General features: G+C 46.9%; 1 protein-coding gene across 1 annotated transcript in view; it reads right to left on the bottom strand.

The window, feature by feature from the left end:
* Nucleotides 1-16,314, bottom strand: part of STK32C (serine/threonine kinase 32C) — a 205,318-nt gene that overhangs the window by 7,405 nt on the left and 181,599 nt on the right. The window contains exons 4-10 of the mRNA XM_043980204.1: nt 15,556-15,729; nt 12,672-12,709; nt 9,815-9,904; nt 9,325-9,428; nt 4,681-4,797; nt 2,124-2,249; nt 1,791-1,922 (exon numbers count right to left, since the gene is read on the bottom strand). Of these exons, the coding sequence (XP_043836139.1) occupies nt 1,791-1,922; nt 2,124-2,249; nt 4,681-4,797; nt 9,325-9,428; nt 9,815-9,904; nt 12,672-12,709; nt 15,556-15,729 (781 nt within the window). The remainder of the gene's footprint in view (nt 1-1,790; nt 1,923-2,123; nt 2,250-4,680; nt 4,798-9,324; nt 9,429-9,814; nt 9,905-12,671; nt 12,710-15,555; nt 15,730-16,314) is intronic.

Here is a 16,314-nt window from a genome sequence, read left to right as displayed (position 1 = left end):
GATGGTCTCTGGCCTCCCAATGCTGAGCATCCCATGAATATTGCTCCACGTCAGTCTGCCTGAGCCCCTTCAGCATGTTTGGGATCTCCCATCTGTGCTATCCTCCAAGCTGTCTCATCCAGGCCTTTCTTCCAGTTATTGATAAAGGCATAAAATAGCCTGGGCCAAATGCAGAGCCCTGAAATGCCCACTGAAGTTCTTTGGAAGTCATTCAGAATCCCTCTTTTGGGAAGGGGACGAATTGCAACTCACCACAGTGATCAAGTCATCGAGGCTGGTAGGGTCAAAGCAGGGGATATGGCCCTTGGTCAAGAGTGTCATTGTAGGGCCTTAAGAGGTCACAGGGAGAATCCAGAGTCCAGAATTAGGAGGAGCATCACTACTTCTATCCTATCATTTAGGAGATGAAGGAACTGAGACCCAGAGAGGAAAAGGGACTTGTCCAGAGTCACCCAGGGAAGAAGTAGCAGCAGGCTGCTCATGACATAACACTCCACTAGAATTCTGGGAGGACTCAGCTCCTTGGCACGTCGCCTTCCCACCAGCTGCATGATGCTTGAGACCCCTTCCAAAGAGGCTAAAGTAGGAGAGGGGGCAGGTGGTGCCCAGTGCCTTACCTTCATGCAGAAGGAATACCTGTCAGATTCCAGGGAGTTCCTGAGTTCTGAGATGCTCAGAGCCCTCAGACACTGTTGGACAAATTGTGGTTCTGGGCAGCCAAACTCTGAGAGCATCCTTCATGAGGTCACATGTTACATTTCCTCCAGTCTTCTGGGCCACTGCTTGGAGCCCCTCCACTGAGATTCATTCATCCGCTCAACAGGTACTAACAGTAGGTATGTATCTCAATATAAAGGGTATATGTGAGGCAGCTAGGTGTTACAGTGGATAGAGCACTGGCCCTGGAGTCAGGAGGACCTGAGTTCAAATGCAGCCTCAGACACTTAACACTTACTGGCTGTGTGACCCTGAGCAAGTCACTTAACCCCAGTTGCCTCACCGAAAAATAAAAATTAAAAATAAAATTTTAAAAAGGGTGTATGTGTGTCCAGTATGCCCTGGGGGAGCCCTGAGACTTATGGAAGCTCCAGGCCCTTCCATAGGGCACTTAACAGATGCCCTTATGCCTTCTTTGCTGCCCATGAAAGGGATGGACAGCTCCTGCTCTGTTAACCTTAGCCTGTGGGTAGTCATCTAGCCCCAATTCTTCCTAACTCCTCTCTGCCTGGCCAAGGATACAGAGCTGGTAGAGCTTGTTTAATGAAAGTGAGAAGCTACCCTAAGACCTCTGGAAAAGCCTCAAGGTTTACTTTGGGTCTCACTGAAAGCATTCCAGGGGCAAAAACATCCCCATCTCTGGGAAGGGGCTAGGGGGCCTGAAGGCCCCCCCGAGAAGCCAGAGTAGCAGCTGGGAGCCATTCCAAATGGAGGAGCTCTGGATATGTCAGAAAGAGCCGGGCTTGCAGGAAAGGAGGCACCTGTCTGACCTAAGGCAAAACCACCAGATTCCCATGTGGAGTTTGGATGTGGCCACAGAGCAGGGTGCCGGCACTGGAGGCAGAGGCACTGGTCTCAAATCCCGCCTCTGGCTATGAGCCCCTTTCTCCCTCCCTGAGCCTCGGCTTCTCCACCTGTGAGGTGATGGGGTTGGACTCAGCCTCGGAGGTTCCTTGAGCTCTAGCTCTGTGATCTTAAGCAAAAGCTTCAAGCTGCTCCAAATCCCGAGTACTCTCCTTCCTCCCACCATGGGCCCTTTATCCCTTGGGCGGCTGTGAGCCGGAAGCACTCACCGACTGGGAGCTATCTTTGCTGTTATCTCTAGACTTGTTTTTAGCCAACCTCTTCTTCTTCTTGTGAAGGGGCCTGGACTCAAGGATCATTTCCTCCAGCTCAAAGGTGGGGTCACAGTGCAGGCGACCTTTCTGCGGAAAGAGCGCGGAGGGATAAGCTGTGGCCAACGAGCCCCATGGGAGGCCCCCAACACCCCGCCCCCCGCCGCCGCTGCTCCCCTCCTCCCAACAGCCTGCGGGGCTGCTGGCTTGTGGCAGGCTCCGGAAGCCCTTCTGCACTGCCCTCAAGCAAGGACCGGCCCATGGAGGCAGGGGATCCGCGGGGGACCTTACGTTTGGGACGAAGCCAGGCTCCACCTTCTTCTGGTTCAGCTCGTCCCACATGACGTCAGCCAGGTAAGGGGAGGCCTGGATGTCTGCCAGGCTGGAAGAGCGGTGCTCCGGACTCACGGTGAGGAGCTGCGAGGAGAAACATCAGGAACTGAGCGGCCCCCCATGGGGAGCAGAGGGAGCTGTCCAGCACCTCCTTCCCTTGTCTCCCAACCTTCCGTGCTACAAAACACTGCTGTGTTCCCGTTGATAGAACCAAGCCTCAAGTGTCTGATCAAACCCAGGGGGAGACAAGAGATGCTGGGGAGCTCAGAGGAAGGACTCCCGTGTCCATCTCCTGTGTGCATCCCCTGGAGTCCCTGAGCCTGGAGAGGCGCCTGCAGGGATAGATAAGCCCATCTCTTAGCGTCACTGATGCCGATGCCATCGGCTCCAGACCAGCCCCTTACTCCAGGCGGCTTCCCAAGAGCCACCGGTCACCAGAGGCCTGGGGACCTCTGCCCAACCCCCCTCCCATCTTTACAGCTCTCCCCAGAATCTGTCACCATTGGTCAATTTTAGTCTGGTCTGTAACCCAGTGGAACTGGTCCGTCACTGCAATGATGCTGGCCCACAACCAGAAGAACTGAAGAAGGAATGCCCAACACTGGGCTCCAATGGAGGCCACTCTGGCAGCTTGCATCCTGCCAATGTGCTAATGGGCAAGTGAATCTACAGGCTCAAATACATCTGTATCCCACAGCTCAGTTAGGAAGTATTCATGTGAGAACCCTATGGGTACCAAGCACCAGCCAGTCAGTGTTTCCATAGGCACTTATTAAGTAGTCATGAAGTGTCAGACACCATGCAGGGGACTGGGGTGGGGGTGGGGTGCAAGCTTCGGGCATTGAAGAGCAGCCTGGGCCAGTGGGAACAGCCTCAACCCTGAAGTCAGAATCCTGACTGCCTGGGTGACCTTCCCCTTTGATGGGCCCCACAAAATGAGAGCGTCCGATGGAATGACCTCTCATGCCCTTACTATCTCGAAATCTAGGATCCTATGATTTTCAGGGAGACGGAGGGAAGCAACAGGGCCAATGTGCACACGTGTGTCCATGACTGAAATCCTCCCTGAAGCAAGTCCTTCCTTTGCCGATAGGTGGCACCCGAGCTTTACAGGAATCTCCTTCCTTTAAGCCACAGTGACATTGCTTGTCCGGTATTAACTTCCTCCAAAGACCCTTGGGCTCTCCCGTCCCAGTTTGTCTAAATGCACATACACACCTGTGTGTAGCTATTTGCACACACTCACAACATCTATATCGAAGACTGAGCATCTACAGCCCACCATCTGGGAAACAGTCTGAGATCTCTGAGTTCACTGTTGTAGAGAACTCCCTGAGGGGAAAGGTCCTCTGCCAGTGTAGGTTGTGCCCAGCTCTGCCCTCTTCCTCAGAGCATTTCTTAGAGCACTGAGGGTGTCGGGGATTTGGCCAGGATCACACAGCCAGTACCTGAACCAAGGTCTCCCTGGCTCCAAGGGCAGCTCTCAATTCACCGCACAAGCTCTCCCAAACATGTGTGTGTTTGGATAGACATGCATACATATACACACACACGTGTGTGTGTACACATTTACTCTTAAATATGCTAGGACAGTTTGGAGTTGTGTTACCTACCTTTCTATATACATTTTCAGATATATTCCCTTCAATTTAGGGTCTCTTATCCTGGGGTTTATGGACTCCGGAGAGATCTCTGGATAGATTTCAGGGGAGGGGGGAGTCTGTGAACTTGGATGGGGAAAATGCATTTTTATTTCAATTTCACAGGTTTCCTGTGCATTTTTTTTTTGCCTTTCACAATTTTATTCAGCATAGGACTCCATAGGCTTCACCAGCCTGCCAGAGAGGTCCATGACACACAAATGGTGAAGAGCCCCAGTTATGATTCAATTCAACATGTTTCTTCCTTTCTGCCAGGCCTCTGCTGGGCTTCCTCCTCGAACCATTCCAAGGTGGGTGCAGGTCTGTCCATGGTGGGGCCATAGAAGGAGACCCAAACAACTGGGCATCAGTGACCCTGTGATGTCTGCCTGCCACCTATGGCTGTGGGGGATGAGGGGCCACATCACTCCTCCACTAATGGGACAGAACTGAATCCCTGCCCAGAACTTTACAGAGGGAAGAGGGAATGAGGTGCTATTGAGAAAAGGTATGTATCATTAATGATATAATTTGCTAGTCTGGGGACAGCTAGGTGGCACAATGGATAAAGCTCTGGCCCTGGATTCAGGAGGACCTGAGTTCGAATCCACTCTCAGACACTCGACACTTAACTAGCTATGTGACCCTGAGCACCCCACTGCCCCACAAAAATAAAAATAAAAATAATAATTTGCTAGTCTGGTGATCTATCACAGCAATTAAATTACAGTAACTTTTTTATGAAACCATACAAAACTAGCCCTAATTCCATGACAGGTTGGCACTGTGCACAGTACATCAAAGGCTTGACCTGCCCTCTGACTGCTGTAGGCTGTTCTGTGAGGACTGTAGGGGCAGGGGTAGTGGGAGTTTACCTTTCTCAGGAGTCTGACCATCCCTTGAGACCACGTTGGGGCATATTGGACACTCACAGTGCTGAATAACTGCACCAGGGACTCCACTGGGTTGCTTGAATGGATGTCATAGGGTCTCTGGAAAGCAGAAGAAATGGAAATCTATCACCTGCCAATGTGGCAGGAAGGAACATCTATTTGATGTCATTTTCCTTCCAGTGATGTGACCCCCAAAATGAAGAACTAGAGACTTTGACCCTCATCACCCCTCAAACTTCTCCAAAATAGGAATTATGTATAAGAGATCAAGAAGCTTCAGTTATCCCCATGCATGAAGAAAACAACAGACCTCACATGGTTAAAATAAAAAAGGAACAGTAGAATAGACTAATCCCTAACCCATAATTCACCAACTAAACACACCTCCCTCCACCAGTCACTATACCCTGTCAAGACTGCACAAGCCAACATACATGCTAGCAACAAAACTCAACTCTGTGCACCTCTCCACTTCTCCCACCCACCCCCATATTGAGGAAAAACAAGTCAGAAGCTTTCTCTAGCTTGGACTGCAGTGGGGCAGTGCTCTGTACTGTCAACAAGGTCAGCTAGAGGACTGAAGACCAGGGGGAGCTGGACGCATATGTGATGCATTCCACTAAGCCTGAGGAAAAGGAAACTGGAAAGTAGTTGAGCCAGTACTATCCCTCCAGATGTCACCTGGGGTAGAGACTGAGGCTCATGAAACATGAATTATCCAATGTGGGAAGAGACTGAGAGAGTTTTGAGGTTCAGTTCCCAGGGAAAGTACGATCAAAGTGGAAGGTGTCAGAAAGTGAAATAATGGGAAATATAAAGAAAAAAAAGACTGAAATCACCAAAGATCTCAAGATCAAGAAAATTCCATGAAAGACATTGATCACAAGTAAATTAACCAATAAAGAAGATATTAATAATAATGGAAGGGAATATGGCCTCCAAATGAGCTAACCATCTATGTGTAGACATCTATGAATAAATATTGTAAAACGAAGTAAAAAGAATCAGTATCTGAGGAGGCAACTAACTCTGCACTTCTAAGAGAATATGGGACCACAGAATGTTCCCAAATAGTTTAAAAAAGAAATAAGAACTGGGAAAGCATGATATATGGCCTGTCAAAATGAAATAATCAGTGGAATAAAAAAACTTCAACTATAGTGGCAAAGCCCAACAAAGAAACATAAAAGAGAACCACTAATTGGATACACAAATATGCAGAAATTCATGACAAGCTAGAATAATAGAATCAAATGCCAGCATCTTCAAAAATATATAATTTCCATATAATCAAAATATATTGATGATCTTAAATACAAAATACAAGAAGACAATTTAAGGATTATAGGTCAGCCAGAAGAAAATGACAAGTCAAAAAATCCGAATACTAAAATACAAGAAACAATATGAGAAAACTCCCCAGAACTTCTGAACACAGAAAACATTGTGCCAATCAAAAGAGTCCATAGATGACCTTCAGGAGAAAAAACCCTATGCTATAAACTCCAAGAAACATAGTTAGTACATTTAACAATTCCAATGATAATAAATTCTAGAAGAGACTAGTCAGTCAACTAGGATTTATTTATGCATAACATGTGCCACAGATAGTGCTAACTGCTAGAGATACAAATAAAAGGGAAAACCCAGTCCTCACTCTCATGGTCTAATGACCAGGAGGAAATTTCAAATAGAAAGGAAGGGAATTCTAAATAACACAAAAACTATTCTGCACTCACCAGGAACCACAGAAAGGAAGGGAATGGTGCGTTCTGAAGAGCAAAGGAACTCAAGATGCAACCCGAGATGGCACATACCCTGCAAACCTGAGTCTTACCATTAATGAAAAATATGGGCATTCAGTTAAAAGAGATGTTCAAAGTATTCCTACAAAGAAAACCAGACATGAACAAATCATTGGCTTTTCACATACCATACACAATAAAAATACAAGAAAGGTAAACATAGCAACCACTGACATCAACAAAATTAAAAGAGAGAAACCATTAAGTGATTTCTTTCTAAAGGTACCCAATGAGATAAGGGTCAAAGTGGAAGTCAAATGGAGGAAGTAATGCTGGGGAAATGGGCCTCACACATCATGAACTAAACCTCACAAAAGGCCACCTACTGGTGAATGAATTTGTGTGTGTGTGTGTGTGTGTGTGTGTGTGTGTGTGTGTGAGAGAGAGAGAGAGAGAGAGAGAGAGAGAGAGAGAGAGAGAGAGAGAGAGAGAGAGAGAGAGAGAGATTAAATTGCAGACTGAGAGGGCATAAAAGGAAAGAAGAGAGGAAAAAAAAAAGATGGGAGTATATGATGTAGCCTAGTCAAGTCAAAGGATAAAAATGAAGGGAAAATAACTACTCTAGTCTCTCAGAAGAAGACATAGGAAAGAATGACGAGGAGATAAGGGGAGGGATTGAAATGGGAAAAGAAAGGGAGAAACCTTGTTTCAGTGATGAAAGGGCATCCTCCTGTGGGAAGAGGAATATTCTGTCAGTGGAGATAAGGCCTTTTTAATGGGTATAATTTTAAGGGATTTGATGGTTAGCGAGATCATTCATGCTTCTGAAGGAAAAGGGAAATCAGAGCTGCTGGGCAGACTGACCTCCAAAAGAATGGTAAGGCATTTTCCCTCAGAGGAGACATCATAGTGAATGGGGGGAAAGTGATCATGGAGAGGGCAAGGGGTAGGAATGAACTGAATAATCAGGAACATGGGCAAGTTCCTACCATGGGGCAATACTACTGGACTCTCTATCATCTGCAAGAATTGGTATTTCTTTCTCTTTTTTTTGGTGAGGCAATTGGGGTTAAGTGACTTGCCCAGGGTCACACAGCTAGTAAGTGTTAAGAGTCTGAGGCTGGATTTGAACTCAGATCCTCCTGACTCCAGGGCTGGTGCTCTATCCACTGTGCCACCTAGCTGCCCCAAGAATTGGCATTTCTACGAGTGAGGCACAAGGGGGAGAGGGGTCAAGATACATAATAGCATAGAAAGCATTTAAAAGAGTAAACCCCAAAGAAGATACCTAGAAGCTTTCATTGGATGAGCAATCCGGAGACTCAAAAAGGAGATGGAGATAGTGTCCATGAATCAAGAAATCAAAGTCTAGAATTGACAGTAAGACCAGTAATGATTAAGAGCGTGGGAGATAGAGAAGTGCTGAAGGTGAAGGGTAGAGAGCTGATGGGATTGGAGTTGTCTAAGTTGGGTTGAGCTAAAATAACCGAGGAGATGTAGTACTATCTTTACAGAGGAAGGGGGATCCTAATTCAGCAATTCCCTTCCTAATATGCCAAGGGGTCAGATGAGGAAGAAGTTGGGTCTCACTGAGCCCCCAGTCTGCTGAGTCAGTGAAGCATAACCTACAACAAAATATGGTAAGAGAAATATGTCCTTACGGATTGGTGCTATCTGGCTCCCAAAAGAGATGGGGCCAATGTTTCTTGCGCAGGAAAGTCTGCTAAGTGTAACGATTGGAATAACACCACCTGCTGGAGACTTACTGTAGAAGAGTTCTGCCCATGAAGCGAAGGTCTTTGAGGGCAAGACCAGGAGTCTTTTCTTTGGCATCAGGAAGTGACGCAGGCTAGTGGGAGGAGGAAGGAAGAGACTGGCGCTCGCTCTGGGGCTCTTTCCTGAGGACTCTGGTGGAGAGCGGAGCTAGAAATGTGCTCTCCCTTTAATAGATAGAAATCTAGGCCTTTCTCTCTCTCTTTATCAAATTCTTATTCTCCTTAATAAATGCTTAAAAGTCTAACTCTTGCTAAAGCTTATAATTTATTGGTGACCACTCATTAGATATTTTAGACAGTTTAGCTAGAATTTTAGCCCTTAACATAAGGCTAGGGAGAGGGAATCTAGCCCACTTAGGAAGACCGTACTCAATCCATCTGGGTCTCCATTTGGGGCCAGATTTGTTACTTCTTTCAGAGTCCTAGAGAGTCCCCAGTGTTCTGTGGCTCTCATGGGCTGTGAGTAAGCTGCCCATGGAGCATTGCTCTAAAGAAAGCCTCCCATAATGAATGGAATATGGCTCAAATAGGAGTTCCCTGAGGGCAGAGATAGTGCTTCATTTCTATCTTTGTCTCCACAACAGCAAGCAAAATGCTTTATGTATAATAAGAGGCTAAGAAATGTTTGTTGAGTTACAAAAAGAAGTCATTGGATTTAGAATCAGAAAACTAGGATCAGATCAATGATAAGACAAGCTACTCATTCCTTTCCTTTTGGAAAAGTGATGGACTTGGGGTACAGAACAAGACAGATGTTTTTAGCTTTGGCCAACATGGGAGCTGGTTTTCTTCACTGTTGTTTCAAGGGCCTGCGTGTGTTTTTCCCAATTTGGGAGGTGGGGGTAGAGAAAACGAATACTTGTTAATTTTTTATAGATCAAACTAAAACGAAAGTTGTATTTAAAAAGAAACAAAAGAAAATCAAGTTTCAGATCTCAGCCCATTCCTCCCTCTGTCGGCCTCAGGTGCCATAACAACCCAAGGAGCTGGATGTTGGACCAGATAGATGTTCCTTGAGGCCCTCCCTGATGCTCTGCCATTGTATGAAACTCAAATGAGTGGCTGACATCAGACAACCCTTGTATGCCAAACAATGAGAGCCATACCCAGCCACGGAGAAGCTCATAAGCCATCACGCCCAATGACCACCAATCCACTTCAAAGGAGTAGCCGGTCCCTCCATTGACAAAGGAATGGAAGATCTCTGGAGCTTCTCCCACAAAAGAGAAAGCGATGGATTAATTACCATAGTTTTCATTTACTTCCTAAACAAGCTACTGTCTTGATTCTGTTACATATTTGGGTCAGAGGTCATGAAATTTCATCCTCCACCTCTGTGAGTCTGTGGCTTTCTATTTGTTGTTTGTTGGTTGGTTTGGGGTTTTGTTTTTGTTTTTGTTTTTTTACTGAAGAGCAATTCAAAATCAGATTTGAGGCAGCAACAAAGCTCTTCCTGAGTCATTTCACCTCCATTGGATGACTCTGCCCCCAACCTATTTCCCCATGCTAATAGGCTCAGCTCCCTTCTCTCATGTGCCTACTTCAAAGCCCCACCAGGAAACTCTCACCCAACCAGAGCCAAGGCTTGTTTCTCACCCATGTATGGCTTGGTTCCCGCTAATGCAGTTGCTCGTTCACCATCCCGTATAATTGTTGCAATGTTAAAGTCACTCAGATGAGCATGTCCTTTGAGGCAAAAGAAATGTGTAAGGTTGAAGCTAAATATCTAGGAGAATATGAGCAGACAACAATGGCCCATGGGTTGCAAAACTCCAGCTCAGTCCTTCTCTGTGAACACAGCACATTGTCTGAATTCAGTCTACACATGCTGGCCATGGATTGCCTCCCCCTCCCCCCAAAAGGGAAGCTTCTGGGAGCCTCCCAGCTTGAGAAGCCTCTTTTTAAACAGGAAATGTGATTTTTTGTACAACAGTACCACTCTCCATATATGTGTGTTTGCATACACACACACACACACACACACACACACACACATATATATATATATATATATATATATATATATATATATATATATATATATATATATATATATATATATATATATATATATATATATAAAACCTCTCTCTCCCGTACACACACACACACACACACACACACACACATATAACCTCTCTCTCCTGTACATACACACACACATATACACACACAAACACACACACACACACACACACTAATGTACGCCGCTGTGCATTCCTCCTTTTCCCCTCCCAGGGAGCCATCCCTAATAACAGCAAATGAAAAGAGGAAGCTTCCCTGGTTTCCTTCAAGACTCAGACCAAGCCTTCTCTTCCACAGGAGCCTCCCCACCCTCCTCCCCCTAGCCCTTCCCCTCCCCACCCCTGCCCCACTCATGCCCACCCTCTGAGACTCTCTTCCATTTGCTTGGTATGTTGCTCATACCCACCAATTTATGCCGATGTCACCTCCCCTTGAGAGCCAAGATCCTGTCTTTGCCCTTTTCATTCCCAACACTTGCACAGGGACTAGGATATAGTAAGTCACTTTTTTTGTTTTGTTTTGTTTTGTTTTGTTTTTAGTGAGGCAATTGGGGTTAAGTGACTTGCCCAGGGTCACACAGTCAGTAGGTGTCAAGTGTCTGAGGCCAGATATGAACTCAGGACTTCCTGACTCCGAGGCCGGTGCTCTTTCCACTATGCCACCTAGCTGCCCCTATTAGGTCACTTTTTAAAAAGATGTTTGTTGTAAGGGGGCAGCTAGGTGGCGCAGTGGATAAAGCAGCAGCCCTGGGTTCATGAGGACCTGAGTTCAAATCTGGCCTCAGACACTTGACACCTAATGGCTGTGTGGCCCTAGGCAAGTCACTTAACCCTCATCCCCCCCCTCCACAAAAAGATGTTTGCTGTTGGTGGAGTTGTAAACTGATCCAACCATTCTGGAGAGCAATTTGGAACTATGCTCAAAGGGATATAAAATTGTGCATACCCTTTGACCCAGCAATACCACTATTAGGTCTTTTCCCCAAAGAGATCATAAAAAAGGGAAAAGGACCCACATGTACAAAAATATTTATAGCAGCTCTGTTTGTGGTGGCAAGTAATTGGAAATTGAGGGGCTGCCCATCAATCGGAGAATGACTGAACACGTTGTGGTATATGAATGTAATGGAATACTATTGTGCTGTAAGAAATGATGAGCAGACAGATTTCAGAGAAACCTGGAAAGGCTTACATGAACTGATGCTGAGTGAAATGAGCAGAACCAGAACATTGTACACAGTATCAGCAACATTGTGTGATGATCAACTGTGATAGACTTGACTCTTCTCAGCAATACAATGGTCCAAGAGAGTTCCAAAGGACTCGTGATGGAAAATGCTCCACATCCAGAAAAAAGACCTGTGGAATCTGGATGCAGACTGAACCATAGTTTCTACTTTTTTTGTTTTTTTTTCTTTTTTGAGGATTCACAACGTGACTAATGCAGAAATATGTTTAATGTGATTGGACATGTATGACCTATATCAGATTGTCTTCTGTCTTGGGGAAGGGGGAAGGAGGGGAGGAAGAGAGAAAAATTTGGAACTAGAAATCTTATGAAAACAAATGTTGAAAACTGACAAGAAAAGATGTTTGTTGAACAGTTCATTGCTGGAAGCTCACCCAGAGAGGACTAGGACTCCTGAGGTTAGGAAGGAACACTGTCATCAGCCAGATGGAGCTAGGCAGATGTCACAGGCAGCTGGGTGGGACAGTGGATGGACTGTCAGCCCTTGAGCCAGAAAGGCCTGAATTCCAATCCGGCCTCGGAAGCTCACTAGGTGTGTGACCTGGGTAAGTCATTGCCACTTGACTTAGTTTACCCAACTGTACCATGGGGATAGTCTCTGAGGGTCATCATAAGGGTCACACTAGCTGGCACACAGTAGGTGTTCTATAAAGCAGTTCCTTGTCTGCCTTAAAGGCAGCTCTACGGAACACTGGGTTGGGCCTCCCGGAGAGGGAGCGCCCTGTCTCTGGTGGGTGCTATGTTCACCGGGGCCTCTCTGGCATTTGTGATGCTAAGATTGCCCACAGAAGATGCTTCTCAAGCAGAGGGAGGGTCCAGGGACATCTGGGAGTAAAGCTCATGCCTCATGGAGGAGTCATGGGACAAAAAGTCCCTTCTCCTTGCCTGGGGCCACACACGAGCAGTGCTGGCATATGAGTTTCTGTCTCACAGCCTAGCCCACTGGACAGTAACACACCGACCAAGATCAGTCGCAGGGGGATCTGGGAAGCTAGCTGCCTCCCACACATGAGGACCCACCGTGCCAAGCTTCCTTCTGGCCGATTCCCTAGGGTGCTGAAGACAGAGTTCTACTCCCCCAAACACAGCTGCACATGGATCAGGAATGGGGGCTGCCCACAGGGCCCCACCCTCCTCCTTCCCCCAAGCCCCAGGCCTGGGACCCAGCACTTTTCCTCACCTTGCTCATCCAGGAGGATGTTGTCTGGCTTCACGTCTCTACAGAAGGAAAGAACAATGTGTGAGGCAGAGGAGAGGAGTCATTTCCTTCTTCTCGGCTTTCTGCCGGTGCTCTTTGGGCTCCGGTCAGGTAGGCAGGGGCCCCTTCTTGTTTGTGCATTAGACAAGACCTCCCAAGGCCCCCAAAGCCTGCCCAGGCCTCCAGGCCCTTCCCTGGGCTGCTTTGTTGAGCTGTCACCCCCACTTCCGGCAGCAGAGCAGGACAGGGGCGGCTGGCTACGGTGGTATGTGCCCTACAGGGCGTGTGATGGCTGCCATCACCTCAGCTCAATCCTTTGTGCCCTGGGTGAGACCATTGATAGAGAACGCCCACATAGCTCCTCTGGCCAATTCCTTCTCTTTCCCGAGACCCTGGATTGACTCCAGCCTCACCAGGTAGAAGATGTGGACCCTGGCGCATAGGATGTACCAAGGCCTCCTTCTAAGGTCACTCCTGCAAGCCCCCTCAAGGCACACGGGTGGGCCTGGCTTTTGGAGTCCTGTCCAGTGGAGCTCATCTCTTACAGACCCTGTAAAACTGGGAAACTTAACCTCCAGGCCTAGGAGGGAGGTCCTGTGTGCCTCCAGCTCCAAGAGGCCTTGGACAAGTCCTGTGCCTCATCTTTCCAATGAGGAGAAGGATGAGACAGATGACGTCTAAGGCACCATTCAGGGCCCAATCCAATGGGACTTTGTAAAACCATCAGGGGTTGTGGCCAAGGCAGCTCACAAGCTGTCTACTCAGCTAGAGACTGTTTTGTCCCAGGGAGAGAGTGTCCATGCCGATGAAGTGGGGGATTCCTGAAGGTGTGGAGCCCATCGAAGGGAAGGAGATAGAGCTTTGCTTCCAAAGACCCCTGGCCCCCCACTGGTTGGTATGTTCCCCATGGCAGATCCCAATGCTCTAAGTCCTTGCCGAGCACTGTGCTCTCCCAGGTGTGAGACTGTGGTCCCAGGCTCACCGGCCAGGCTTAGAGGCCACCTGAAGCTTGGCAGGACCTTTCATGATACAGCATCTGCTGGTATAGCCACCAAGAGCCCATGATGAAGGATCAGAGAATGACATTAGTGCTGTCATTTTATCTCCCTAATTACATTTGCTCTAAGCTAATACGAAAATAGTTTGGATTCCGTGTGTATACAGCAGATGGGTTCAGTGATGAGTGGGGATTGCTGGCAGGAAACCAGCCCAGGATTAAAGTAATTGGCTACAGATCATTCCCACATAGTTCAGGATGCCTGACTGTATCTGTTTGTGGACAGAAAACTCATCTGGACCCCAGATAATTATCCCCCAGAACATGATGTAAGTACCTTGGCTAGATCTATCCAGGTTCCACAGAAAGCTACACCTCTTGCCCAATGAGTATGTGGCAGGGCCAGTTCCATACTCAGTTGTTAATTGTCACTGGGGGCCCAATCCTGGCATACTCATTAAAGTCTCCAACACAACATGCCCACGTTTTTCTCTTAAACTCACCACTTTTCCCAAATGTCCCCACTTCTGTTGAGGGCACTAGGATTCTCTCAGTCACCCACGTTTGAAACCTTCCTTTGGGACTATCCTTGACTTTTCACCATTCCTCACCCTTATGTGTTCATTCACCTGGTAAATCTTGTCTCTCCAATACTCTTTCTATTCATCCCCTTCTTCCTCCTTACCTGCCTCTAGCCCAGCTCCAGCTCTTGTCTGCTCTTGCCTCAATGACTGTGATAGAATATTGATCAGACCCCTGCTCCTGGTCTTCCCTCTCTATGACCCATCCGCAAGCCAACTGCTGAGGTGAACTTATGACCCCACGGTTCCCTTCTCAAGAAGTTTTGCTGACTCCCTCTTGCCTATAGGAGAAATGCAGATTGTTCAGCTTGCCATTTCAAGTCTTTGCTGCCCACCTTTCTAAACTCATTTTGCATATTATGTACCTTTCTCTACATTCAAGCCAAACCAGATGACTTCCTGTTCTCCAAACATGACATCCCATCTCCTAGATCAATGTTTCTGTACATCGTTGCTGTTCAGTCACTTCATTTGTGTCTGACTCTTTGTGACCCCATTTGGAGTTTTCTTGGCAAAGATATTGGGGCAATTTCCCATTTCCTTTTCCAGCTCATTTTACAAATGTGGAAACTGAGGCAAACAGGGTTGTGTGACTTGCACAGAGTCACACAGCTAGTGAGTGTCTGAGGCTGGATTTCAATTAATTTTTTCTGACTCCAGGCTCAACACTGTATCCACTGTGCTACCTTTTCACAGGCTGCCCCCTGTTCCTGAAATCTTCTCTTTGCCTCAACCACTTGGGCTTAGCTCAGGTTATTCTTCTGACAAAAGGACTTTGCTAATTTCTCTAGTTTTTAATGCTCTCTCCCTCCAAAAAATCTTTTATATTTACTCTATGTTCTTTTGAAAAATTGTGTATATGCTGCATCTCCCAAAAAGAAAGTAATTTCCTTGAGGACAGGTACTGTTTTGTTGAAATCTTTGTATACCCAGCATCCAAAGCAGATCCTGCATTAAAAAATACCTCTTTGGGGGGTCCCAACTTATGACTTCATCCTTGTAGAGGAGTTCTAGTGAAGAAACATCTTTCGTTCATTCAGATTACAGTCTTAGGGAATTATTTGTACACAGGGTCACCCAGGCAGTGTCAGAGGCAAGACTTGTAGACTGACTGTAAGACCAGCTCTCTATCTACTAAGCTACACTGCCAATCTAACTAATACATTTTGATACAATTGAAGTGAATCCCAACAGTGTTGATGCTTCAATCCAAGAGCTGGCTCTGACTATCCTGGTGCAATTAGACAAATACCATCTGTATAACCAGTCTAGCATGGTGACCATTTACCTGTGGATGATGTGTTGGCTTCGCAGGTAGTCTAGAGCAAGCGCCATCTCACAGATGTAGAGCTTTACCGTCTCCTCTGTGAACTGCACATTCTGCTGCAGGTGGTAGCGTAAGTCCCCCCCTAAGAGTAAATCCACCACCATAAACATGTCTTCTTCATCCTGAAATGAGTACCTGGGAGAAAGAAGCGAGGACAAAGCCAGCAGGGCTGATCAGCACCATTAGCACGGAGAGAGGCTCATATTTCTATGACACATGCTCAGGTCATAACAACATTGCCTGGACATGGCAACCGAGCAGGCTGCTCCCATCCAGGGGCTCATGAGCATCTAAAAACTGAGCATATCAACAAGAAGGTCCCTCCCACCTAAAACAATCCAATCCTGGCTGGTGTTTGGTTAGACCCGCATCACAGAATTACAGAATTACGGAATGTGGGAGTCCACAGGGACCTCAGCAGTCCAACCTAAACCCATCGAGAAATGGGTATTTCTTAGGATGTACCTAACCCCTCATCACCCAGCCTCTGGTTGAAGAACTCCATGGAGGGGGAGGTCGCCACTTCTCCTCACGACTCAGGCTACTTCCAGGTGTCTGTTAATGTTAGGGAGATTTTTGTGGATGTTAAACCTAAAGCAAGCTCTCTGCAGCTTCTCTGTGGCTCCTGGTTCTGCCCTCCAGGGATAAGCAGCACAAGGCTAATCCCTCCTCCTAGTGACACTATTTCAGATCTTTGAGGATAGTTTTCCTCTCACATCA

Source organism: Dromiciops gliroides, chromosome 2, assembly GCF_019393635.1.
Source record: "Dromiciops gliroides isolate mDroGli1 chromosome 2, mDroGli1.pri, whole genome shotgun sequence".
NCBI lineage: Eukaryota > Metazoa > Chordata > Mammalia > Microbiotheria > Microbiotheriidae > Dromiciops > Dromiciops gliroides.
Note: the sequence above shows the minus strand (reverse complement) of the source record. Positions and strands in the feature narration are given on the sequence as shown.